The sequence below is a fragment of the Oncorhynchus tshawytscha genome, linkage group LG08 (assembly GCF_018296145.1).
Source record: "Oncorhynchus tshawytscha isolate Ot180627B linkage group LG08, Otsh_v2.0, whole genome shotgun sequence".
NCBI classification, from domain to species: Eukaryota; Metazoa; Chordata; class Actinopteri; order Salmoniformes; family Salmonidae; genus Oncorhynchus; species Oncorhynchus tshawytscha.
The window spans coordinates 74106204-74133173 of NC_056436.1; the positions used below are offsets into that span (position 1 = coordinate 74106204).

General features: G+C 39.8%; 1 protein-coding gene and 1 long non-coding RNA gene across 2 annotated transcripts; one reads left to right on the top strand and one right to left on the bottom strand.

Moving 5' to 3' along the window:
- Positions 1-2924: 2924 nt before the first annotated feature.
- Positions 2925-6807, bottom strand: LOC112255938. Its single transcript, XR_002954351.2, has 2 exons — positions 4716-6807; positions 2925-4600 (listed from the first exon to the last, which is right to left on the bottom strand). It is a non-coding gene; the product is annotated as an uncharacterized LOC112255938 (long non-coding RNA).
- Positions 6808-12156: 5349 nt separating this feature from the next.
- LOC112257020 lies at positions 12157-26349 on the top strand. Its single transcript, XM_024430605.1, has 7 exons — positions 12157-12738; positions 12877-14437; positions 15462-15490; positions 15856-15984; positions 22791-22857; positions 25314-25421; positions 25681-26349. The coding sequence occupies exons 1-7, from the start codon at positions 12458-12460 to the stop codon at positions 26347-26349; spliced, it is 2844 nt and encodes a 947-aa protein (XP_024286373.1). The 5' UTR covers positions 12157-12457.
- Positions 26350-26970: the final 621 nt, after the last annotated feature.

The window sequence follows — 26970 nt, forward strand, 5'->3', positions numbered from 1 at the left end:
TGATCCTGGCCGATATGTTGATTTATTTGAACAAAAGCCCAAAATGCCACTTAATTATGAACTTAAATTTCCACAACTTGCCCAAAACTGGAAGACATCCATTTTAAAAATCCACGACTGACAGGATTTTCAGACCCCATTAACAACCTCAAGACAGATTGGTTGTTCAGCAACGTAACAAACCAGACTAGGTTGGCTTATATTGTTGACGTCAGATAGTCTCCAATGCACTTGTCTCAAATACATTGTTACAGGGTTAAGCAAGCAAATTTGTCATATTAGCATTGACAGTCAAAACAAGATGTGGTATCAAGAATCAAATCCCTTATGATTCAGACATGGCAGTTCGTCAGTTAGTAGCGCCTGGCCATCCAGAATCACAACTTCGGCCCCATTGAAGCATGCACATTGTGACGTTGTCAGCTAACCCATCTACAAGACTTTATTCAATACTTTAAATTGCAATCTCACTAGAACTTAAAGTACCTAGGTTACCCTGTTTAACTATTCCTTGACTCAGCAGCAGGTTGAAAAAGCAAAGACTTCTCAGGGAATTGAACCCCATCCTGAGGAATATCAGGAGTGCCACCACCGGAGTCTTTTGCTTTTTTTTGTTGTTGAAGGCCAAAAAGCAAAACCTGGAGGAACAAACACCAAATGGTTTGTTCTCCCAGGAAAAGAAAAACCCTTACTACCTGCTGCTCTACACGAACCAGAGGACTTTAGCATCGTTGCGTGCCTGAAACTAGAGGAAAATAAGTCACCCCCCTCCCCAAAAGAGACTGCATTGGTACACTAAATGCCACAAATATTCCACAACATTACTAAGTTTCAGCCATGATACATGAAACTAGATTACCGACACTCGTCCGGATTCAGAAGTTAGTCAAACTTGCGAGGATCAAGCTCTTAAATTTGAAGCTGTAATAAGAAAAGAGACAATTACACACACCCCCCCACCCCAAAGCTGATATTCTCTGAAATTGAAAACCTTGGTCATTTGCTGTGACCCACCGAAACAGTACAAACCGCACCCAGACAATTTTTCCACACTGACAACTTCCTAGAACTGGACCAAATCAAGACAGACCGACTTCCTGTGACTCTGCAGTTGTGAGCTGTCCCAGTGCACCGTAGAAACAGAAGTTGACTCAAGAGATATCTGAAAGGAAGAAAGAAAGAGTGTTGCCCCCCCCCAACCCTCCCTGCGTCCACCCAGACTACTGGAATGTGCCCATTTTACGCAATAGCTACATGGAACATTTAGGTTATGTATTTATCTTTATGTTATGTAGAGCTATTGTGCATGCAGACAAAGGGTTGAATTACACAGCCATTGTGAGTTCAAAGTCAAAAGGGAACCAAAATGACTTAACTTTGTAAACAAGAAACTGAAGAGATGCTCAATTAGCAGCAAGACAAGCTTGTGGCTCTTCATCTGAAAGTGACTTGGTTCTCAGTGTTCCATTACGGGGCGGATCACAGATGCCAATTCAAGACCATTGTACTTCAGATTGAGAAATAGTCACCTGAGAAACCAAAAGGGGGAAAGGAAAGGAACAAACAGCACAAGAGGGAGAAGAGACTGAAGAACATCGGGCGGGGAGGACTTTAAGCTCAAGCCAATAGAGGGAGAGATGGTAGGTACTTCAATCAGGGGACACTCATTTGCGGACAGTTCCCGGCGGCTGATAGATGCAGGAGGCGCAATCGTAGGACAGTGAAACGAGAGAATGATCTGAAACGAAGAGGTGTCGACAAACATTCTCCCACCACAGCACTCACAACACCTACATGACGTTTCTTAACTTAGTGAAAGATGCAAAGCTTTAAGGCTCTAGGCCAAAGGGGTTGAGGTATATGCAGCTAAAAGCATTGTCTGACTATGGTCATTAATGGAAATTAACAGAAATCCAGTTGAAGCAAACAAAAATATGACAGGGGTCTTATTAAATGAAGAGTGAAAGAGGTAAACACCTTCCTACATGTTCCAGGTTAGAAGACATCATACGTGCTTGCGCCAGGCTCACTGACTTCTGTAGAGAAAAAGTGCATAAACCCCCTCCCAAGCCCAACAAATACCAATCCAAAAGCAACACATTTGCGCTGCATTCAGTCCAAATTACAGCTGCACAGTTGCGCAGTGTTCCTCAGCTACCTTAATTTGGGAAAGCTGTCACACAGTTGCGCGACTGCTGCAAGATCATTAAACAAAATGCTATACAGTTGAAAAGCTACTATGATATAAGACTGCCTGTGTCCTTGAACAGTTGCACAAGAGCTGGTAGCTGAGGTGATCTAATAGGTAAAGCTAGAAATGGTCTTGAATGTAACAAACGTGCTCAAACTGTCCTGCCTGTGTTGAGACGAGATCAAAGGACGGTGCGATTCCTGTGGTCACGTCACTGGTAGATGGCATTCTCCGGTAGGGCTTTTGCAATTCTGCAAGATCAAAAGCAAACAGCCAACACCCCTATACCCACCCTCACCAGAAAACACATTACCCATACCCAAAGTATGCTTTATAGTTTACATAAAATGAAGGGTTTCCACCAAATCTTCCTGTTGGAACAGAAGAGATTTGCACCCATAGGGAAAGCACAGCAGTGCAACTTCTACATACCACAAGTAGTGCTGAGCAGTTGCATTGCTAGGTAGATGCTTCTCTATTCAAGAATAAGCAACTGAGGCCAGAATAAGGCCCATTCAGACAGCCATGTCCCATATCTTGACTTTACCCATGTTCAGACAGATATGAGCTGGATTGAACTTCTGAAACCTTCACTTTCCACCATGTAAGAGCTGCCATCAAGCCCAGGTCACTTCCGTGCTCTAAAAGCACCAAGCTAAGACACCTGAAAAAGCACAAGAACAGCCCCCCCCAGACAAGATTCCCCCAAAGAACAAATGCATAACAAAATGTCTTCAATCACAATAAGCTATGTATTTATTACCAATTATGAATCCTTTACAGATAGCTCTGTTGAATCAATACAAAACATTACCTAATTTGCAAAGGGAGTGCAATTTATGTGTTGCCAAATGTTATGAAATATTAAAAAGGGAAATGTGAACACATTTGTAAGTGACCTTACTTGAGACCTTGTGAGGCGTTTTGAAGCGATTGAAAACGTTTACATACAATGAGTTAGGGGTGTTCCTGTTGGTCTTGAGTATTGAAAATGCAGGACACAGCACACTGAAAAATGCAGAAGGGAAAACAAGCCTTCCACCATTCCCACCCACACAGACAAACCCAAACAGTAACCAACCAAGACACCACAATTACAGTATCAAATTGTATTAACAGTTGCTAATATGAAAATATCAAAACCAAATTTGGAAATCCCAAATCATTAACTTTCCACACAAAAAACGTTAAAATACCACTGGCCTCTGCGTCACCGTTTCTCCTTAAGACACACGGGGGTAGACGTGGACCTCTAGTTGTTCTTTCATTGAACCGTTGGGTCACATAATAATCTGGAAAAGTCACAATTAAGCAGTCCCCTGACCCCAGAGACCCCAAATGCAACTTTATACTCCATGACATAGAAATGTGTCAATCTAAAGGTGACCATTACCACACTCCCTGGGAGAATACGAGTCGACTTCCCAAAACGTGGCCCGCCACTTGCTACACCCTTGTAGACACCGAGGAACCTCTACACCACAATGCGAAACGGACACCCGAAAGATGTGGACCACCCGGTTGATTCCTTGCTCCCCAAACCTCAATGCTAGCCATTTGGATCTTTAAATGCTGCTTTACACGAAGCTGTGTGAAAGAATTCTAGGAAGAAATTTGGATTAACACCCCCCCTCCCCCACAACCCAAATATGGCTGCCCAGTTCAAATGCATTGGAAGAAAAACACTTAAAGTATGGTAGTACATATTCAAATGTGATCAACTCACTACAGAAAACTAGCACAAAATACCTTCCTACATCACTTTAACGCCGGAGGGGTCACTTGATCCATCCTAGAACTATTTACGCGATGTCCCCAACTCTTTTTGATTAATGTGGTGGGTAGTACTAAAGAGGGACTCCCTTGGACGGTCAGCTTTGCTTTAAGGTGCGAGCCTGTGAAAAGAAGAACTCGGAAAATGTCCCCCCCATCCACAAAAGCACTACAGTTGGACCAATAAACACCAGACTAAATAGAAATTCAGGGATAATCCCCTAGTTACCAATATGAAGGCAAATGTAAATTTAATATCAATATTTAGCTAGGGGAATAGTTACTCCGCATGTGATCAGATCATGCATTTAAACTCACTGCTCACTTTAACCAGCAGATGTAGCTGCTCAGCACCAAAGGGGCGTTGCGGTACGGACGTACAGAAGACCTCCCACTCAACACACTCCCATGTAGACCGCATCTTGGGGGGGGGTTGACCTATTGAACTCAATGACAGGAGAAACTCCTCCGCCCCGGGGCACTACATCTGTGCTGCAGATGTAGGGTGAAATCCTTTTAAGACGGTCCTCCTCTCACCAGCCCACTACCAAGAAGGCCACGGGGGACTCATCACAGCAGACACTCAGCACACAGGAAAGGGAAACCAGGAAAATAAACTCTTTACCACACCATTACCTGAAAGAGGAAGAAACAAAACTTCGCGAGCAACTGTTCTTGACAGATTTAAAAAGTGACTTTTAAATTAAGACTCTTGGCCTCATTAAATGTTACCACTGCCCATCATACAAACCAAACACTTTTCCTGTGACTGGCGAAGCTAGTTGACCCTTTTACACGTATGCTCTTTAACACGTCTGCCTCATTGCTGCTGGGACCCACTGGCTGGCTTAGGGTAACAGTCGACCCGGAACTTCTCCGCGCTCGGCTCACTGCAAGGCTCGCTACCCTGCCATCTGGCTCGCTCCCTCTGATGAACACCCGGCTGCTTCCCACGACTGGCTCCCATCTGCTCCTCCCTCGATCCCCCTGGGTCCTGCCTCGCTCCCCGCTGGTCCTCCCAGTTTGCCTGTGGCCTGGTTCCTCCCTCTGATCCTGAAATAGTCCTTCCTTACACACCGCTAACTAGCTAAGTCCTTCCCCCCACAACTCAAACTTAGTCCATTCTCAAAAAAAAGCCTTCTTTTCTTCACTAGAGCCAATTGTGTTTTGAAAAAGTAAAAAAAAACATTTGAGGTGTGACAACAGGTCACATTTGAGCCTGCGATTCCATGAATTACAGCACGTGCTCTTAAGGCGACCACTTCACTTGGATACTTAATCAGCAGCACATCTGACATTTTAGGTTTAAAAACGTGGTTAATTCTTGAAGTAGCTCAAATGACTGATACAGGCACCGTCAGGCCAAATTCTCTTCCAATACTTCGCTTGCTATTCAAATGAGTAAGGCTTCACGTTTCATATCGTTCAAGTTTAGTAGCTTTTTTCTCTCACGTGTTACCTATACAGATTTTTTTCTGACAAGCAGACAACTATCAGAACTTGTTCTTCAAGTCAAGTAAAAACAAAAACGTCTTGAAGTTGCTAAAACACATCTGATAAATGGGACCATCAACCAACTTCCATTCTTCAATTTGTTGTTGGCTGTTCTCAAAGGCATCATATCTTTTCACAAAGTATTAAGTCTTGAAACTTGCATCCTACATTAACTTTCTACGATTGTCCTTACATTTAATCAACTATCAGCAGCTCCACGTATTCGTAATTTTAGGCTTAATATAACAAAAAAACGTTGAAATGCATCTGATATTCACCTAACTCCTATTGCTGAATCTTATTCGGTATAAAATGTATTTCTTCCCGATATGTGATCAACTTGCAACACCACTTGAAGTTAGCTTAACTGCTTGAGACCACCGCCCAACGTCTACTATTCAAATATTTAGCTGGCTATTCGTATGACGTCACAATTCTTCACAAGACCGTCTAGCAACGTGCATATTTAGCTTCTATGCTTCGTATTCACAAGGCCTCATATGGTTATTTTCTTGTAACGGTATTGTTCATCTTAGGAAAAAGATCAAATAGACACATTGAACTATACTGCCTCAGATAAATGGGAACGTCGTGAATCTTCCATATGGTTATTGAATTGTAACTTGGTTCTTTCGATAACGCTTCTTATACAACCTGATTATTTTCTGATCTTCGAAAATAACATTTGTAGCTTGATCTTCAGATAACTGCACCGAATCCCCAGGACATCCGTTTCTCCCTAATCGCCATTTTGAATCGGGCATACAAGTGCGCCACAAGACCCGTCTTTTGTTTGGCAAACATTTTTAATAACATTTTCGCTATGTTACTTAGCTTAGAATTAATGCCGACGCCAGTTCAGTTGAACTAAGCATACTTCTGAGGTATATTAGGTAACCTCCGCTGCTAAAAACAAGACCCTGCCACCTAACGTTAATCTCGTTTTTGTGGCCACCATCTTGACTTTTGTCAACTGACACGTCAGAATTCAAAAATGTCCTTAGCTAGCGAGTTGCTATGACTTAACGTCACCTTGTTTGTTTTTAAACAAATACAAAATCATGTACGAGCCGTCGCTAGAAAGCGATAGATATAGATAGTAACAAATCTAGGCGTCGAATGACAACTCAACAGCTAACGTTAGCTACATTATCTGGTCACTTCACCTAGTTTCACACTACACTGCTGCTATTAAACCTGCTATTAAACTACAGTTAACCATATCATTACGCACTACTCAAATAAAAGATGCAAAATACGCGATTCTAAAAATTCAAATAAAATCACAACGACCAGACAGCATCAACGCAGTGTTTAGAAGGGGTGGGTTGCTGACTGAATTTATAGTCTAGTTGTGATGCGGCTAACGTCACAATGCGAATACCTCCGACCTAGTGATTCTACGAAATAGGTCCAAGTTTGTCGAGCCTTTATGAAATGACTACGTACTTTTACTTACACTATGTTACTTCACCGTGAAACATAAGCTTACAAACCTATTCATTTTGATTTATGGTAAGGAAAAAAGGGGTTCAGAAGAAAGTAACTATGGGAGCCCATCAAAATGTGCACTTTGCTTTTATCTCATCCATGAACCAACCTATTTATATAAACAGTTTCAAACTTGGCAACCATAATACAGTACTGTACATATTGCCATTCTTTATTATAAAGTCTACTAATTTCGTTGGTCACAGACGCTGCAGTTGGAAGAGTGAGTCAGTCATTCGACATTTTCAAATAACAACAGCTGACGTCAAAGCATTTGGTGCTCGGATGAATACAGAGCTAGATGTGAACAGTCCTTACAAACCGGATGAAACTGGAATTCACTCGTTCATTCTACCGGGTCTACTTCTGTTATACTGCATTGCTGAAGTTGGATTTGACTGATTTCGGATATTGTGTCACACGTCTTTGATTGTGTAGCCTACCAACCAAGGACTCTCACCCATATTTGAAACAATATAACAACTACACATTTGCAGAAGAGCTAGATGACAACTGTGTGGGAGAACGAACCAGTTTAATTGTCCTTTAACAAAAATAGGCAGACGAGCTGTAAACATGACTCATCAGTGGCATTCAAAATATTACATCAGAACAAAACTCAAGATGGCTGCAGTAGCCCAGAACAAACCTGTGTGGTTTATATGCTGGAAAAGTGATGATTATTCATGAAGCCAACATTGGCAGCAGCCATACCAGATCCGTCAGCAGGTTTATTTGTGTCTTATAATCAGCCTTTTTAATGTGATATCTTGGCACAACAATCCGATTAAATAAAAGGGAGGAGAAAAAAAACGTAATTATTGAATTATCTGGGCCTATCTGTCTATTTAGACACCCAGTGATCAATATCTGCTAGCCAAGGGCATTTTGTGTCTTCAATCTAAAAGATAAAGCTGGAATCTTGAGAATCCAACAAAAGGCTCAGTTTGTGTCTGAGTGGAAAACTACTGCCTGGATCTGGAAGGCAGAGGAATGAGTTTGCATTCACCACCAGATGGCGCAAAGCTAATTCACAAAACCTTATGAGTCACTCGATTGTCAGACGTGTCATAATGAAGACCAAACTAGGAAAGGAATAGGAAGATCATCTCTAAAAGCGAACAGTAGGCCCAGATGGCGCAGAGCCTATATTTGGTTCTGAGTAGAATTCAGTCTCCATCACACTTACGTCATCATCACAATGACATCAAGGGACAAGCCCAGATTAATGTAGGAGGTTGATGAAGGAGAGTAGACTAAATAGGAAATATTATGGCCTGGGCCTATATAATAGAGAAGATATAAGCAAAAATACAAAACAACAAGTCCAAAGGTCCTGGAAGAACTGCTGCTTCTCTGCAAGGTTCTTTGAACTAGATCACACACAATACAATAGAACAGGCATTCATTTGGGTGGTGTCTGAACATGTACATTCCGAATGGCACAATCTGTCCTTATCAGTCGCTCCAGGCAAAAACACTATCAGTCAATGTGTTTTTATTTTTCAAGAGCAGGGCTGGGTAGCCTGATGCTATCACCATTGATTATGAGTGTTGCCAGCCTTCCTTTAGGCAACTAATCTAATGATTGGTGAGAGTAGGGAGTGAAGTTCTGTCCTCTGGATGTTGCTAGTTTCAGCCTCTCATGACCTCAACAGATTTAATGTAATCATGTCTTGTCTGGTGGGAGTTTAAACAGGATATAGTGTTTGTTTAGGCTTTGTTAAGTTATATGCCTCTATTTACAGTATCCTATTGTCATAGTATAGTGACTGCTTCAACAGCATTACATGTGAATTCACTTCTGTTACACATACCCTTGTTGGAAGTACAAGTTTGGGCTCACATTCAACCAGATGGCAGGCTACAAAATGGCCCCCAGTCTGCATGTGTTTCATGTGTGACAGGCCCAGTGCTTCATTTGTAAATTGGGAGGTTCAGGAACAAAAAGTGAGCAAGAGAGGGTGGTGACCTGGGAAGCTCTGAGGTACCGGAACGCATGACGGAAAAAAAAACCTTTATAATAAAATGTTGCATGCATATCATCGCATTTGAGTAGTGGCATTGAGCAATAGACTAGAGGCACTTAGAGACGTTGCGCACATGGGGAACATTTTAGTAGCCTATGGTAAATGCTGCCATATTAAAAACGCATTTAATCAAATTCATCATTGTTTTACATGACGAGACTTTGGCAGAATATTTTTTAATACCGCACAAATGATCGAAATGACATGCCACTTTGACACAGACAAACTGAGAATCTTGAATCCATCAATAGTAGGCCTAGGTGTGTGGAGACATATTGTGGGCTACAATATGAGGAGGAAATTACAGTCCTAAACAAACTTGCCAGTTTTACTGACTCACCCAATGATGTGCAGCTCACTCGCAGATAATGGCGATGAATTTGTGCCAAAAGCCTATATCTCGCTATTGTTTTACATTGGTTTAAAATAAATAAATAAAGTATTTCACCTTTATTTAACCAGGTAGGCTAGTTGAGAACACCTTTATTTAACCAGGTAGGCCAGTTGAGAACAAGTTCTCACTTACAACTGTGACCCGGCCAAGATAAAGCAAAGCAGTTTGACACATACAACAACACAGTGTAACACATGGAATAAACAAACATACAGTCAATAATATAGTAGAAAAAAGTCTATATACAGTGTGTGCAAATGAGGTAAGGTAAGGGAGGTAAGGCAATAAGTAGGCCATGGTGGCAAAGTAATTACAATATAGCAATTAAACACTGGAGTGATAGGTGTGCAGAAGATGAATGTGCAAGTAGAGATACTGGGGTGCAAAGGAGCAAGATAAATAAATACAGTATGGGGAGGAGGCAGTTGGATGGGCTATTTACAGGTGGGCTATGTACAGGTGCAGTGATCTGTGAGCTGCTCTGACAGCTGGTGCTTTAAAGCTAGTGAGGGAGATATGAGTCTCCAGCTTCAGGGATTTTTGCAGTTCGTTCCAGTCATTGGCAGCAGAGAACTGGAAGGAAAGATGACCAAAGGAGGAATTGGCTTTGGGGGAGACCAGTGAAATATACCTGCTGGAGTGCGTGCTTATGGGTGGGTGCTGCTATGGTGACCAGTGAGCTGAGATAAGGCGGAGCTTTGCCTAGCAAAGACTTGTAGATGACCTGGAGCCAGTGGGTTTGGGGACGAGTATGAAGCGAGGGCCAGCCAACGAGAGAGTACAGGTAGCAGTGGTGGGTAGTATATGTGCCTTTGGTGACAAAACGGATGGCACTGTGATAGACTGCATCCAATTTGTTGAGTAGAGTGTTGGAGACTATTTTGTCAATGACATCGCCGAAGTCGAGGATCGGTAGGATGGTCAGTTTTATGAGGGTATGTTTGGCAGCATGAGTGAAGGATGCTTTGTTGTGAAATAGGAAGCCGATTCTAGATTTAATTTTGGATTGGAGATGCCTAATGTTAGTCTGGAAGGAGAGTTTACAGTCTAAACAGACACCTAGGTATTTGTAGTTGTCCACATATTTGAAGTCAGAACCGTCCAGAGTAGTGATGCTGGATGGGCAGGCAGGTGCGGGCAGCGATCAGATGAAGAGCATGTATTTAGTGTTACTTGCATTTAAGAGCAGTTGGAGGCCACAGAAGGAGAGTTGTACCTGTACTTTATAAAACAATATTTCGGGGTTGATCAAATATTTTGTTAGCCCACAGCAGACAGATTAGTCTTCTTTTCTCAGCAGGATGCATTTGGTTTCCAACCTGTTTTCCCGCGATTGTATTTGAAATATTGCTAAAGGCCTGTTTTGTCTGCATGCTGTTTGTTCCCTGACAGATTTTTGTGAGTTCCCGACAGTAGGCTATGCCTTGTTATTGGGCTACACACAACCCAGAGCTAGGCTAATAAAAAATATAAAAAACTATTGATCCTCTGTGGCTAAATTATAGGCCTTTTCGCAGTGTAGTAGGCTACTCTGAATTATTTAGTTTAGTTCTGAACAGACAGCAGTTATTCTATAACTTTGGCAAATGTATTTCAATTTATCAGGGGTGCTACAGCTCCTCCAGAACGCTTCGTGCGGAGATGATTTTATAAAGAAATAAATGCACTTCTATAAAGAAGTGCAACCCTGGAGAGATGAGAGTTGCAGGGTCATGTCTATCAGAGCAGAAAGAGGGAGAGTGATCATAGAAAGTGCATCTCATTCTAGTTCTGTGAGAGATACAGTAGCGCTACTCACACTACTCACAAAGACGTGGCCACGTATTGTTCTCATCTCAAACATAGGTTACAATGTTATGCAAGGCCCAGAGGTGTACACATATTTTAAAGTACTACTTAAGTAGTTTTTTGGGGCATCTGTACTTTACTATTTAGATTTTTGATATCTGTTACTTTAACTTAAGTACATTCCTAAAGAAAACAATGTACTTTTTACTCCTTACATTTTCCCTGACACCCAAATACTCCTTACATTTTGACTGCATAGCATGGCATGAAAATGTTCCAATTCACGCACTTATCAAGAGAACATCCCCGCTCATCCCCTGCCTCTGGTTTGGTGGACTCACTAAACACAAATGCTTAATTTGTTATTATGTCAGTGATTTAGTGTGCCACTGACCATCCACCAATTAAAAAAACAAGAAAATGGTGCCGTCTGGTTTGCCTGATATAAGGAATTTGAAATGATTTATACTTTAATTTTAACTTTTGATACTGAAGTATATTTTTGAAATTACATTTATATTTAATACTTAACTATATTTAAATCAAATACTTTTATACTATTACCCAAGTAGTATTTTACTGGGTGGCTTTCCCTTTTACTTGAGTCATTTTTCTGTTTTAAGGTATATTTACTTTAAATCATGTATGACAATTGGCTACTTTTTCCACCACTGACAAGGCCACTGATCCATAATAATCAATGATAATAGTCCTATAAGCACTACAAGTGTGCCGCTAGAGGCCAAGGATAACCCCACACTTATAACAATAATCCACATCAATAGGATAAATGAACTGCACCAATGTTCTTGTTCCAGCTGTATCGGTTCGATCCTGTTCTGCATTCACGAGGACAATTGTCAGTCTCACGCTTTTAATTGGTTCGATGAAACACCATTACATCAGGATTCGATGATATTGAGTCAGGGATGTGGCAAAGCAAGTCAAACATATCCCTTCTACTGTCACGCAGCTATTCTAGAGTTGGAGGGCGAGGGAGACAGATGGATAGCAACAAGATGAGAGGCTAATAAACTGTCCAGAATAACTTAACAGCTGGATACTTAATTGAGATAATTACTTTCCCCTTTCAGCAGAAACAACTTTGGGTTCGTTAATTGGAAACATTTAAGATTTTTTTAAACTCAGACTTTAAAAAAATCCTTTTGGACATTTAGGCATTTGTGGTGTGCTTATCTTGCGGGACTTCTTATTCATTTCTCATTCAGACAGAACAGAAGTAACAAGGGTAACATGCTGACAGAGTGATGGTTGTTCATCTTCAGCTCTGGAGCTATGATCTCTGAGGCTGACAGACAGGGAGCAGTCAGACCCAAGAGGTCACCATCAGACAGACACAGGGATAGGGACAGGGATAGGGACTTCAGCCCCAGACGGAGATCAGAAGCTGACCAACACTATTTACAGGAGAGACATCAAGAGGGCATCAACGACCTCCCTGCAGGGAAGAGACAAATGATGGAGAAGTTTTTCACTCCTGTTCATAGTCCTCCTCCAGGTGGGATCACATCACAGAAGCACCGCCATCACCAGGATCAAGAAAGGGAGATACACAGGTAAGATCACTTTTGAGTTTCCCTTTCATTCAAGTTTCCTTTTTTAAACAGTAATGAGGAATGCACATTTGATGAAGATTACAATTGAGTGTGGTAATTGGATGAATACATAATTACTACGTCATCTCTCCATATCAGCTACAGGATGTCACGGGACAATGATAGACGCAGCAGTGAACGCCACGTTCACCACCATCACCGTGGTAACCATTTCCAAGATGACCAGGAGCAATGCCATAGACGTCACCATCATCATCCTCAGCACCTTCATCACGACGACGAGATGTCGGACCACCACACCACAGTCACCCTCTCCAGAGCATCTTCCTCCTCCCTCTCATCTTCCGACTCTTCCGACTCCGACTCTTCCATCGAATGGTCCGGCATTGACGACAAGTTCTCCCTGAAGCACGCCAGCCGGCCGCAACATACCATGTCCTGCTCCAACATTGCAGGAGGACGACAGTTCCGGGAGGATGACAGTGAGCTGCAGGTGTATGCCACGGTCAAACAGGGGCAACTGCACGGAGGAGGAAGCCCTGGGACCAACCATCGGGCCCAGGGGAGGGGAGGACAAGAGCCCAGCTACTCCGAGCTCAACCGGGGCCACAGCCGCAGTGAAGAGGGGTTGCTGCAGAATACAGGCACTGACAGAGGGAAAGCACGGACACCCCCACACCTGAAGCACGGACCCCTCTACAAGACAGCCAGCCTGGGCCGTAGCCTGGCCTTCAGTGAAGAGGTCCTGGCTGGGCCAAAGAGGGCAGTGTCCTCGATCCAGCTCCCCAGTAAAGGCATCCTGAAAAACAAGGAGGCGCCGCCGGACATCCGCAAGGCCAAATCCATGGAGGTGCTGTCCCCCCGTGTGGCAGGCAAGACAGCAGGGCCCAAGGGGAAGCAGGATGTGGAGGCTCTGAAGGATGCAGCCAGGCAGAGCATGGTGAAGGGGAAGATACAGTTCTCTGCCTTCCTGGATGAGATCACTAAACAGGTCATCAGCCCCGCCCGTCTCAATACTCTGGGGGTCCCTGTCGAGACTGTAGGACCGGGTCCAGCCAAAACCCCAGCATCCCCCAAATCTCAACTGAAAAGTCAGCCCCAGCTTCCCTTGAAAAAGCAGGGAGATGGGCAGGGGGAGGAGAGGGAGACGGTTACTAAACCTAGGAAACTGAGGAATGACTCTGACACAAGATCACGGAAAATATCTCTCCCTACAAAGTTTGGGTATGAAAGCAAGAACCACACTCCTCGTCTAGGCAGCCCCCCAACCCGCCACTCCAGCCAACCCTACCCGCCCCACCCACCGGCTGGCTATGAAGACCAACCGGCCTCCCTGCCTGACTTCCAGGGTCCGGTCGGTAATAGGCATGGGCGGTATGGCTCCCTTCTTACAGACGGCACTGTCAGCTCCAGCCCTGAGCCCAGCCATCAGAAACACCGGAGCTACAAACACCTTGACCAGAGCCACAGGTCCACCCATAGCCCACCTTCATCTCCACACACCCAGCAACCCCAGCTATCCCACCGCACCCCAATACGCACACACTCCCCTCCTCCAGTGCCAGGGCCCGAGTCGGAGTCTCCCTCCAGCAAGTCTGACTCATCCCGGAACAGAGACCGAGACACGGCCAGCCCCAGCTCCGAGCAGAGCGACCGCCACAACCGATCAACCTACCGCTGGCGTCCAAAGCCACACAGGGTGAGTCTAACTGATGTCAACTACAGATGTAGGGTCTGAATTTGAGCCAGTTTGCTACAGAAGGAAAATAATCCTGCATCAACAGGAAATGTGAATTATTATGTGGATTATAATTAATGGACGTTTTTGTAGGGGTTGATACATTTTGCGTTAGGACAAATCAAGTCTGAAATTTCAAACGGGAAATGACAGACTTTAAAATCCATTTTAAAACTCAAATACACTACACGTTTGCATTTCTTTCTGTGCAGGAGGATTCTCAGCAACAAAAGAGTGATCAAATTAAGATCTTACATCTGTATGCTGGTGGAGTCGAGGGGTCTAAATACATACTATAGCTAGTAGGTCCTAGCTGTAGAGTTAGGTAAATCATGCATTCATGTAAATTAGGATTTGTCCCAAAGTTCTTTAAAGTTATTGAAGTTCAAACCACACAGGGAGTGTCAGTTAGTGCCCTCAACCACAAAGCAGCAGTTATATAAAGCGAACTCAAGCGTCATCCTCTATCTGTGACGCTTGTCCACAATTAACCACATTAGGTAACAGGTAACCTTTATAGGCAATGTGTTGCATTGGGAACAACACGCTACCCAACCCGAGACTGCCTGAGTGCCAGCTAGCACAGAGAGGGCCAGAGTAACCATGCTGTGGCTCTGACTTTATTAACCTCACTGACACACAATCAATAGCTTTTCCTGGAGCGTATGAACTTAAGTTCAATAATCAATTACTTTGGCTCTATTATGTCCCTATCATTCTCTCTGCCCTTTTCATCTCTGTAAAAAAAACATTCCATTCAGTTTATGAAACTTTATTAGGAAGTGAAGAAACTGCATTGTACCTTGTCAAAGCTTCCAATAACAATATCCCTGATGTATATGGTGATGACAAATAATAATCAAAGAAAAAAACTGCACATGATAACATTACTAATACAACTAATATAACTGTACTGAAAGTTATTGAATTAGAAAATCATCAACATCTCTAATCGTCTCTTCTCTTCTGCTGTCTCTTTCCATAGGCCTTGACAGGTGACAAAGGCGAACTCCAGTGAGTGTGATTTTTTCCCCCTTCTTTCTCCCCTTCTCCTCTCTGTTTATCAATACACTCTAAAGAGCATCCGTTTGATTGTGAAAGGTCACTGAATATCGATTCCACTAATGGCTTCCAGAGCTCTCTCACCACCTCTATCAGTAAAGATGGATGAAGAACAAGATGAAGGAGAAATGTGTGTAACAATGGTACAACGCACAGCGTTCAGTCTGTATTAACAAGGCTATGTGAAATGTAACATCTCTAGAAGCTGACCTGAGCTACATCCATAGCATCTATTGTGCTAAAATGGCCTTAGGAAATGTGACTGCGCATTTTTGTAATAAAATTCCATCTCCCATGACCCTTCTGTGTGTAAATAGGGCACTGCAGGAGGAGAATGCTGAGCTGCACCAGAACCTGATGCAAACAGTAGTCTGCATTGAGAGTCTGGAGGCGGAGCTAGCCAGGGCCAGGGAGGAGCTTAGCCACATGAAGGAGAAGTTCAAGAGGTCAGAGCTAATTATAATATGATGATGCTATAGTGTTATATAGTAGAAGAAAAATAAACGCACACCTATTAAGACAAGGTGCTAGCTAGCGGAGTAGAAACTTGAAAATAAAACTCTAGGAGCTCAGATGCAAAAATGTAATACCAACGTTTCGACAGCCAAGCTGTCTTCATCAGGGTGTATATAAGTGTAGATTGTGTATTGGCTCTGTATAAAATCTAAGATACAGTACTTCAGTGTTCCGCTGGTTCATCTTCTATTGCCGGCATTCTAGAATACGAACAGACACCCATTCATTCACCCACCTAAAAGGATTGACAAAAGAAATATATAAAAACGGGTAAAATAATATCTAATTCAACTCATTTTTACAGCTAAAATTTTTGCATCTGAGCTCCTAGAGTGTGCGACTCTCTTTTATTTTCATAGTGTTATATAGTAACATGATAATATGATGATGCTATAGTGTTATATAGTAACATGATAATATGATGATGCTATAGTGTTATATAGTAACATGATAATATGATGATGCTATAGTGTTATATAGTAACATGATAATATGATGATGCTATAGTGTTATATAGTAACATGATAATATGATGATGCTATAGTGTTATATAGTAACATGATAATATGATGATGCTATAGTGTTATATAGTAACATGATAATATGATGATGCTATAGTGTTATATAGTAACATGATAATATGATGATGCTATAGTGTTATATAGTAACATGATAATATGATGATGATATAGTGTTATATAGTAACATGATAATATGATGAATCTATAGTGTTACACAGTAACATGATAATATGATGACGACTATAGTGTTATATAGTAACATGATAATATGATGATGCTATAGTGTTATATAGTAACATGATAATATGATGATGCTATAGTGTTACACAGTAACATGATAATATGATGAATCTATAGTGTTACACAGTAACATGATAATATGATGAATCTATAGTGTTATATAGTAACATGATAATATGATGATGCTATAGTGTTACACAGTAACATGATAATATGATAAATCTATAGTGTTACACAGTAACATGATAATATGATGAATCTATAGTGTTACAAAGTAACATGATAATATGATGAATCTATAGTGTTACACAGTAACATGATAATATGATGAATCTATAGTGTTACACAGTAACATGATAATATGATGAATCTATAGTGTTACACAGTAACATGATAATATGATGAATCTATAGTGTTACACAGTAACATGATAATATGATGAATCTATAGTGTTACACAGTAACATGATTCATTTGATGACGTCTATAGTGTTACACAGTAACATGATAATATGATGAATCTATAGTGTTATATAGTAACATGATAATATGATGAATCTATAGTGTTACACAGTACCATGATTCATTTGATGATGTCTATAGTGTTACACAGTAACATGATAATATGATGAATCTATAGTGTTACACAGTAACATGATAATATGATGAATCTATAGTGTTACACAGTAATATGATGAATCTATAGTGTTATACAGTAACATGATTCATAGATATAGAACATGATAATATGATGATGCTATGATGATAATATGATGAATCTATAGTGTTACACAGTAACATGATAATATGATGAATCTATAGTGTTATATAGTAACATGATAATATGATGAATCTATAGTGTTACACAGTAACATGATAATATGATGATGCTATAGTGTTATATAGTAACATGATAATATGATGAATCTATAGTGTTATATAGTAACATGATAATATGATGAATCTATAGTGTTACACAGTAACATGATTCATTTGATGACGACTATAGTGTTACACAGTAACATGATAATATGATGATGCTATAGTGTTATATAGTAACATGATAATATGTTGATGCTATAGTGTTATACAGTAACATGATAATATGATGAATCTATAGTGTTACACAGTAACATGATAATATGATGAATCTATAGTGTTACAAAGTAACATGATAATATGATGAATCTATAGTGTTACACAGTAACATGATAATATGATGAATCTATAGTGTTACACAGTAACATGATAATATGATGAATCTATAGTGTTACACAGTAACATGATAATATGATGATGCTATAGTGTTATATAGTAACATGATAATATGATGATGCTATAGTGTTATATAGTAACATGATAATATGATGATGCTATAACATGATAATATGATGATATATAGTAACATGATAATATGATGATGCTATAGTGTTATATAGTAACATGATAATATGATGAATCTATAGTGTTATATAGTAACATGATAATATGATGAATCTAGTGTTACACAGTAACATGATAATATGATGATGCTATAGTGTTATATAGTAACATGATAATATGATGAATCTAGTGTTACACAGTAACATGATAATATGATGATGCTATAGTGTTATATAGTAACATGATAATATGATGAATCTATAGTGTTATATAGTAACATGATAATATGATGAATCTATAGTGTTACACAGTAACATGATAATATGATGAATCTATAGTGTTACACAGTAACATGATTCATTTGATGACGTCTATAGTGTTACACAGTAACATGATAATATGATGAATATAGTTATAATATGATGAATCTATAGTGTTATATAGTAACATGATAATATGATGAATCTATAGTGTTACACAGTAACATGATTCATTTGATGATGACTATAGTGTTACACAGTAACATGATAATATAACATGATAATATGATGATGCTATAGTGTTATATAGTAACATGATAATATGTTGATGCTATAGTGTTATATAGTAACATGATAATATGATGAATCATGTTACACAGAACATGATAATATGATGAATCTATAGTGTTATAATATGATGATGCTAGTAACATGATAATATGATGATGCTATAGTGTTATATAGTAACATGATAATATGATGATGCTATAGTGTTATATAGTAACATGATAATATGATGATGCTATAGTGTTATATAGTAACATGATAATATGATGATGCTATAGTGTTATATAGTAACATGATAATATGATGATGCTATAGTGTTATATAGTAACATGATAATATGATGATGCTATAGTGTTATATAGTAACATGATAATATGATGATGCTATAGTGTTATATAGTAACATGATAATATGATGATGCTATAGTGTTATATAGTAACATGATAATATGATGATGCTATAGTGTTATATAGTAACATGATAATATGATGATGCTATAGTGTTATATAGTAACATGATAATATGATGATGATATAGTGTTATATATAGTAACATGATAATATGATGAATCTATAGTGTTACACAGTAACATGATAATATGATGACGAGTATAGTGTTACACAGTAACATGATAATATGATGACGACTATAGTGTTATATAGTAACATGATAATATGATGATGCTATAGTGTTACACAGTAACATGATAATATGATGAATCTATAGTGTTACACAGTAACATGATAATATGATGAATCTATAGTGTTATAAAGTAACATGATAATATGATGATGCTATAGTGTTACACAGTAACATGATAATATGATAAATCTATAGTGTTACACAGTAACATGATTCATTTGATGACGTCTATAGTGTTACACAGTAACATGATTCATTTGATGAATCTATAGTGTTACACAGTAACATGATAATATGATGATATGCTATAGTGTTATATAGTAACATGATAATATGTTGATGCTATAGTGTTATATAGTAACATGATAATATGATGAATCTATAGTGTTACACAGTAACAACATGATAATATGATGATGCTATAGTGTTATATAGTAACATGATAATATGATGATGCTATAGTGTTATATAGTAACATGATAATATGATGATGCTATAGTGTTATATAGTAACATGATAATATGATGATGCTATAGTGTTATATAGTAACATGATAATATGATGATGCTAACATGATAATATGATGTTATAGTAAACATGATAATATGATGATGCTATAGTGTTACACAGTAACATGATAATATGATGATGCTATAGTGTTATATAGTAACATGATAATATGTTGATGCTATAGTGTTATATAGTAACATGATAATATGATGAATCTAGTGTTACACAGTAACATGATAATATGATGAATCTATAGTGTTACACAGTAACATGATTCATTTGATGACGACTATAGTGTTACACAGTAACATGATAATATGATGATGCTATAGTGTTATATAGTAACATGATAATATGATGATGCTATAGTGTTACATAGTAACATGATAATATGATGATGCTATAGTGTTATATAGTAACATGATAATATGATGAATCTATAGTGTTATATAGTAACATGATAATATGATGAATCTAGTGTTACACAGTAACATGATAATATGATGATGCTATAGTGTTATACAGTAACATGATAATATGATGAATCTATAGTGTTACACAGTAACATGATAATATGATGAATCTATAGTGTTACAAAGTAACATGATAATATGATGAATCTATAGTGTTACACAGTAACATGATAATATGATGAATCTATAGTGTTACACAGTAACATGATAATATGATGAATCTATAGTGTTACACAGTAACATGATTCATTTGATGACGTCTATAGTGTTACACAGTAACATGATAATATGATGAATCTATAGTGTTATATAGTAACATGATAATATGATGAATCTATAGTGTTACACAGTAACATGATAATATGATGATGCTATAGTGTTATATAGTAACATGATAATATGATGAATCTATAGTGTTATATAGTAACATGATAATATGATGATGCTATAGTGTTATATAGTAATATGATAATATGATGATGCTATAGTGTTATATAGTAACATGATAATATGATGATGCTATAGTGTTATATAGTAACATGATAATATGATGAATCTATAGTGTTACACAGTAACATGATAATATGATGATGCTATAGTGTTATATAGTAACATGATAATATGATGATGCTATAGTGTTACACAGTAACATGATTCATTTGATGATGCTATAGTGTTATATAGTAACATGATAATATGATGAATCTATAGTGTTACACAGTAACATGATAATATGATGAATCTATAGTGTTACACAGTAACATGATAATATGATGAATCTATAGTGTTACACAGTAACATGATTCATTTGATGACGTCTATAGTGTTACACAGTAACATGATAATATGATGAATCTATAGTGTTATATAGTAACATGATAATATGATGAATCTATAGTGTTACACAGTAACATGATTCATTTGATGACGACTATAGTGTTACACAGTAACATGATAATATGATGATGCTATAGTGTTATATAGTAACATGATAATATGTTGATGCTATAGTGTTATATAGTAACATGATAATATGATGAATCTATAGTGTTACACAGTAACATGATAATATGATGATGCTATAGTGTTATATAGTAACATGATAATATGTTGATGCTATAGTGTTATATAGTAACATGATAATATGATGAATCTATAGTGTTATATATGATGTAACATGATAATATGATGATGCTATTGTGTTATATAGTAACATGATAATATGATGAATCTATAGTTTTATATAGTAACATGATAATATGATGAATCTATAGTGTTATATAGTAACATGATATAGTAACATGATAATATGATGATGCTATAGTGTTATATAGTAACATGATAATATGATGAATCTATAGTGTTATATAGTAACATGATAATATGATGATGCTATTGTCTTATATAGTAACATGATAATATGATGATGCTATAGTGTTATATAGTAACATGATAATATGATGATGCTATAGTGTTATATAGTAACATGATAATATGATGATGCTATAGTGTTATATAGTAACATGATAATATGATGAATCTATAGTGTTACACAGTAACATGATAATATGATGATGCTATAGTGTTATATAGTAACATGATAATATGATGATGCTATAGTGTTACACAGTAACATGATTCATTTGATGATGCTATAGTGTTATATAGTAACATGATAATATGATGAATCTATATTGTTACACAGTAACATGATAATATGATGAATCTATAGTGTTACACAGTAACATGATAATATGATGAATCTATATTGTTACACAGTAACATGATTATTTTGATGAATCTATAGTGTTACACAGTAACATGATTCATTTGATGAATCTATAGTGTTACACAGTAACATGATAATATGATGAATCTATAGTGTTACACAGTAACATGATAATATGATGAATCTATAGTGTTACACAGTAACATGATTCATTTGATGACGACTATAGTGTAAAGTGTGTCAATTAAAACAATAATCATTGTATAATACTGTAGTAACAATGCTTGCTCTTGTCCTCGTATGTCTTTGATGTGATTCCAATACATCTGCCTCTCCTTTTTCAAGTTACCGTGAGCACCAGGGAAGGCATGCAGCACATCTAGGCATGGCCTTTGTGATTTACAGAGTAGACTTTATGAATGTCTCATTCTGTTGAACCTGTGAAATAGCCCCTTTTTGCCCTACATTTTTGTCCTGGAAGGCAAATTCCACTGATCAATAGCTTTGTGTGACTGATTGGTGTGGTTAAATTGAGTGGTTCTCTGCCTGCCATCTGTATGGTCTGATCTATTGTTAGGGTCAGAGGTCAGATGGCCTCATGACCAAGGACTTGGGGGTGGGTGGGTGGGGTTAATGGTATACAACATGAGCCCAAAATTCATAGCCGTGATGCTGTCTCTCTTTGTTACAGACTCCAGGACACACACACAGGTACCCAGCACACCAACAGCCTTCTGGGGGAGAAACTGCACTCAGCGGTAAGAATTAGGTCAAACATGACAGACGGAGAGACAAAGACAGAGACGGAGAGAGAGAGACACTGAGATGATCTTATTTAGGGCCAGAACCTGACCAGGTTGAACTGTGGTCCCTGGCCTATAATCAAATCAAATGTATTTATATAGCCCTTCGTACATCAGCTGATATCTCAAAGTGCTGTACAGAAACCCAGCCTAAAACCCCAGACAGCAAGCAATGCAGGTGTAGAAGCACAGTGGCTAGGAAAAACTCCCTAGAAAGGCTAAAACCTAGGAAGAAACCTAGAGAGGAACCAGGCTATGAGGGGTGGCCAGTCCTCTTCTGGCTGTGCCGGGTGGAGATTATAACAGAACATGGCCAAGATGTTCAAATGTTCATAAATGACCAACATGGTCAAATAATAATAATCACAGTAGTTGTCGAGGGTGCAGCAAGTCAGCACCTCAGGAGTAAATGTCAGTTGGCTTTTCATAGCCGATCATTAAGAGTATCTCTACCACTCCTGCTGTCTCTAGAGATTTGAAAACAGCAGGTCTGGGACAGGTAGCACGTCCAGTGAACAGGTCAGGATTCCATAGCCGCAGGCAGAACAGTTGAAACTGGAGCAGCAGCACGGCCAGGTGGACTGGGGACAGCAAGGAGTCATCATGCCAGGTAGTCCTGAGGCATGGTCCTAGGGCTCAGGTCCTCCGAGAGAGAGAAAGAGAGAATTAGAGAGAGCATATTTAAATTCACACAGGACACCGGATAAGACAGGAGAAGTACTCCAGATATAACAAACTGACCCTAGCCCCCGACACATAAACTACTGCAGCATAAATACTGGAGGCTGAGACAATAGGGGTCAGGAGACACTGTGGCCCCATCCGATGCTATCCCCGGACAGGGCCAAACAGGAAGGATATAACCCCACCCACTTTGCCAAAGCACAGCCCCCACACCACTAGAGGGATATCTTCAACCACCAACTTACCATCCTGAGACAAGGCCGAGTATAGCCCACAAAGATCTCCGCCACGGCACAACCCAAGGGGGTGCTCCAACCCAGACAGGAAGATCACATCAGTGACTCAACCCACTCAAGTGACGCACCCCTCCTAGGGACGGCATGAAAGAGCACCAGTAAGCCAGTGACTCAGCCGGCCTTGCTGTCTCTGCCTGGGGAACCGGCCAGGCAGAGACAGCAAGGGCGGTTCGTTGCTCCAGAGCCTTTCCGTTCAACTTCACACTCCTGGGCCAGACTACACGCAATCATATGACCCACTGAAGAGATGAGTCTTCAGTAAAGACTTAAAGGTTGAGCCCGAGTCTGCGTCTCTCACATGGGTAGGCAGACCGTTCCAAAAAAATGGAGCTCTATAGGAGAAAGCCCTGCCTCCAGCTGTTAGAAATTCTAGGGACAATTAGGAGGCCTGCGTCTTGTGACCGTAGCGTACGTGTAGGTATGTACGGCAGGACCAAATCAGAAAGATAGGTAGGAGCAAGCCCATGTAATGCTTTGTAGGTTAGCAGTAAAACCTTGAAATCAGCCCTTGCCTTAACAGGAAGCCAGTGTAGGGAGGCTAGCACAGGAGTAATATGATCACATTTTTTGGTTCTAGTCAGGATTCTAGCAGCCGTATTTAGCACTAACTGAAGTTTATTTAGTGCTTTATCCGGGTAGCCGGAAAGTAGAGTCCCACCGAGGGTGGCTTCCCTTCCCGGTCGGGAGGTGCTCGGTGGTTGTTGTCACTGGCCTATTAGCTGCCACTGATTGTCTTTCATCCCCCTCCTTGTATGTTTATTGTTAGCACCTGTTTATGAATGATTAGTTGGGCTTTATTAGCCTGTTTCTTTGTGCGGGATTAATTATTGTGACCTTCGGTTCTGTAGTAGAGGAACGTGTTTGTTCCTGGTCGTGTATTTCGGTTGTACTGTTTTCATCCCCGTGTTTGGGGCCGTTTGGTTGTGAGCACCCTGTGTTGCGTTTTGTGTATTAAAGAGCACAGCATTGGACTCTCTGTTTCCTGCGTCTGACTCCACACCCGCGACACCCGGAGCTTTACAGTAGAGCATTGCAGTAGTCTAACCTAGAAGTAACAAAAGCATTGATTAATTTTTCTGCATCATTTTTGGAATGTTACGTAGATGGAAAAAAGCTGTCCTTGAAACAGTCTTGATATGTTCGTCAAAAGAGAGATCAGGGTCCAGAGTAACGCCAAATGCGTTTTTTCATATGGTTAAGAAAGACTCCTGCCACTATATAAACTCATACCCCCACCCAGGTATAGAAACATGCTCTGAATATCTTTCTCCCTCTCTGTCACCTCTACAACACACAGTGTTGTGTTGACTGATGTCCTCTGCTCTGTTCTGTCCTTGAAGCCTGAGAGTACAATTAGTACTACTGTTATACCATCTCTAGAACAAACTGTAGTGAATATGTTGAGTCATGTACTCTCCTCTATCCCTGCAGACTGAGAGCCTTAGCTCTGAGAGGAAGTATATGGTGCAGCGTATTGCCCATCTCAGCACAGAGCTGGAGCAGGCCAACGCCACCATCGCCTCTCTGGAGAACATCAATGTGAGCACAGCACCATCTACTGAGCAATACATGAACCAAAACGCACATTTAGATTAGTTTACATACTGGCAACAGAAAGAGTGGTGGAAAATCAATATGATGATTTTGTATTTGTAAAGTTGATAGTGGCCGTACATGAAAAGACTATCCATAATCTCCTCAACTCATGTTCAGCTCATAATTTCTTCTACCTCATCTACTGGTTTCTCTATGTCTGTTGTATTGTATGAACTCATAGGATGTCTGTGCTGTCCTCCAGGTTCCCTGTCTGATCAAGGAGCTCATAGAGAAGCACTTTGACTCTGGAGACACTGTCAAGCAGTTCCTGAAGAACACCTTGAAAACCGGCCAATCCATAAGCGACATCCAATCACCCGCTACCAAACTGGAGCAGAAGCCGTCTGATTGGTCAGGTGCAGGACTCAGGGAGTGTGAGGCGGGTCCACAAAAGGTCACTGCTTTTATGCCCTGGAAGCAGGAGGAGGGGTTTGGGGTGATAGGTCAGACAGGAAATGAGGATTCTCGCCCGATGAGTCCCCCTTTCTCCGTCGCTGACATCAGTATGGCTATCTATAAGAAACTAGCTGCCAGCCAAGCGGCAAGACAGCCCCGGCCTTCCAACCTCCAACCTCACACTGACACCCCTCCCAACCCCTACCCTCTGGTGGAGTTGGGAACAGGGGGTGCAGAAGGTGCATGGGAGGAGGGTTACCTTGTGCCTGCTGTCAAGGGGGGCGTGGCAGCTGCAGGGAGAGCAGCTGAGAGTAAGCAGGGTGCTGTTGTTGATGTGTCCTATCTGACGGCCCAGAGGGTTCTGGATGACTTCATGCACCAGCTGACACACCCAGAGGATGGGAGCGGAGGTGGGGAGAGGGGGCACAAGGCCAACGGGGGAGGGGGAACAGCTGAAGAGAGGGGGGCGGAGTGAAAGGAACCTATGAATTGCTGTAATTATAACCTTATATTACATAGGCTAGGATTGTTCAAGATGTGATGGTTTGGGGCCTGTAGTTCTGCATTTATTTAACATTTTAATGTCACTATACATTTGAGTGATGGCATTGTAAATATTACATTCTGTTTCTTTCCCAAAGGTATTGTGGTGCAGTGGTAAAGAAAGTATTAGACTTAAACAATTAATTGACATATATACAGAATATAATTATTAATCCAAATTTGCAATGTGGTACAGTCCCTCCTTTTCCTTATGAAGTGATGCAGAATTTAAAGTTTTTTTTGTTAATGTCTAGACAGTGAGTAGAATTTTCTATTTTATAACAATGACCGCTATTTTGTAGTAAGCTCCAGTAAGCCAATGAAGTAACCTTCATATCTGAATAACATCGATCCAGCTGCCATTAACATATTACCCACTGTATTTTGGGCTATCATGTCACATGACCTAGAGTTTAACCTTCATTTGAAGCTTTTTCCAGAAATGAGAATTACACCAACTATGAAAGCAATTGTCTGAGGATGGTGTTGGACAATGATGCTGGACCATCTGACCCAAAAAGGAAAAGGGGACAGTTTGATGAAAAAGCTTTAA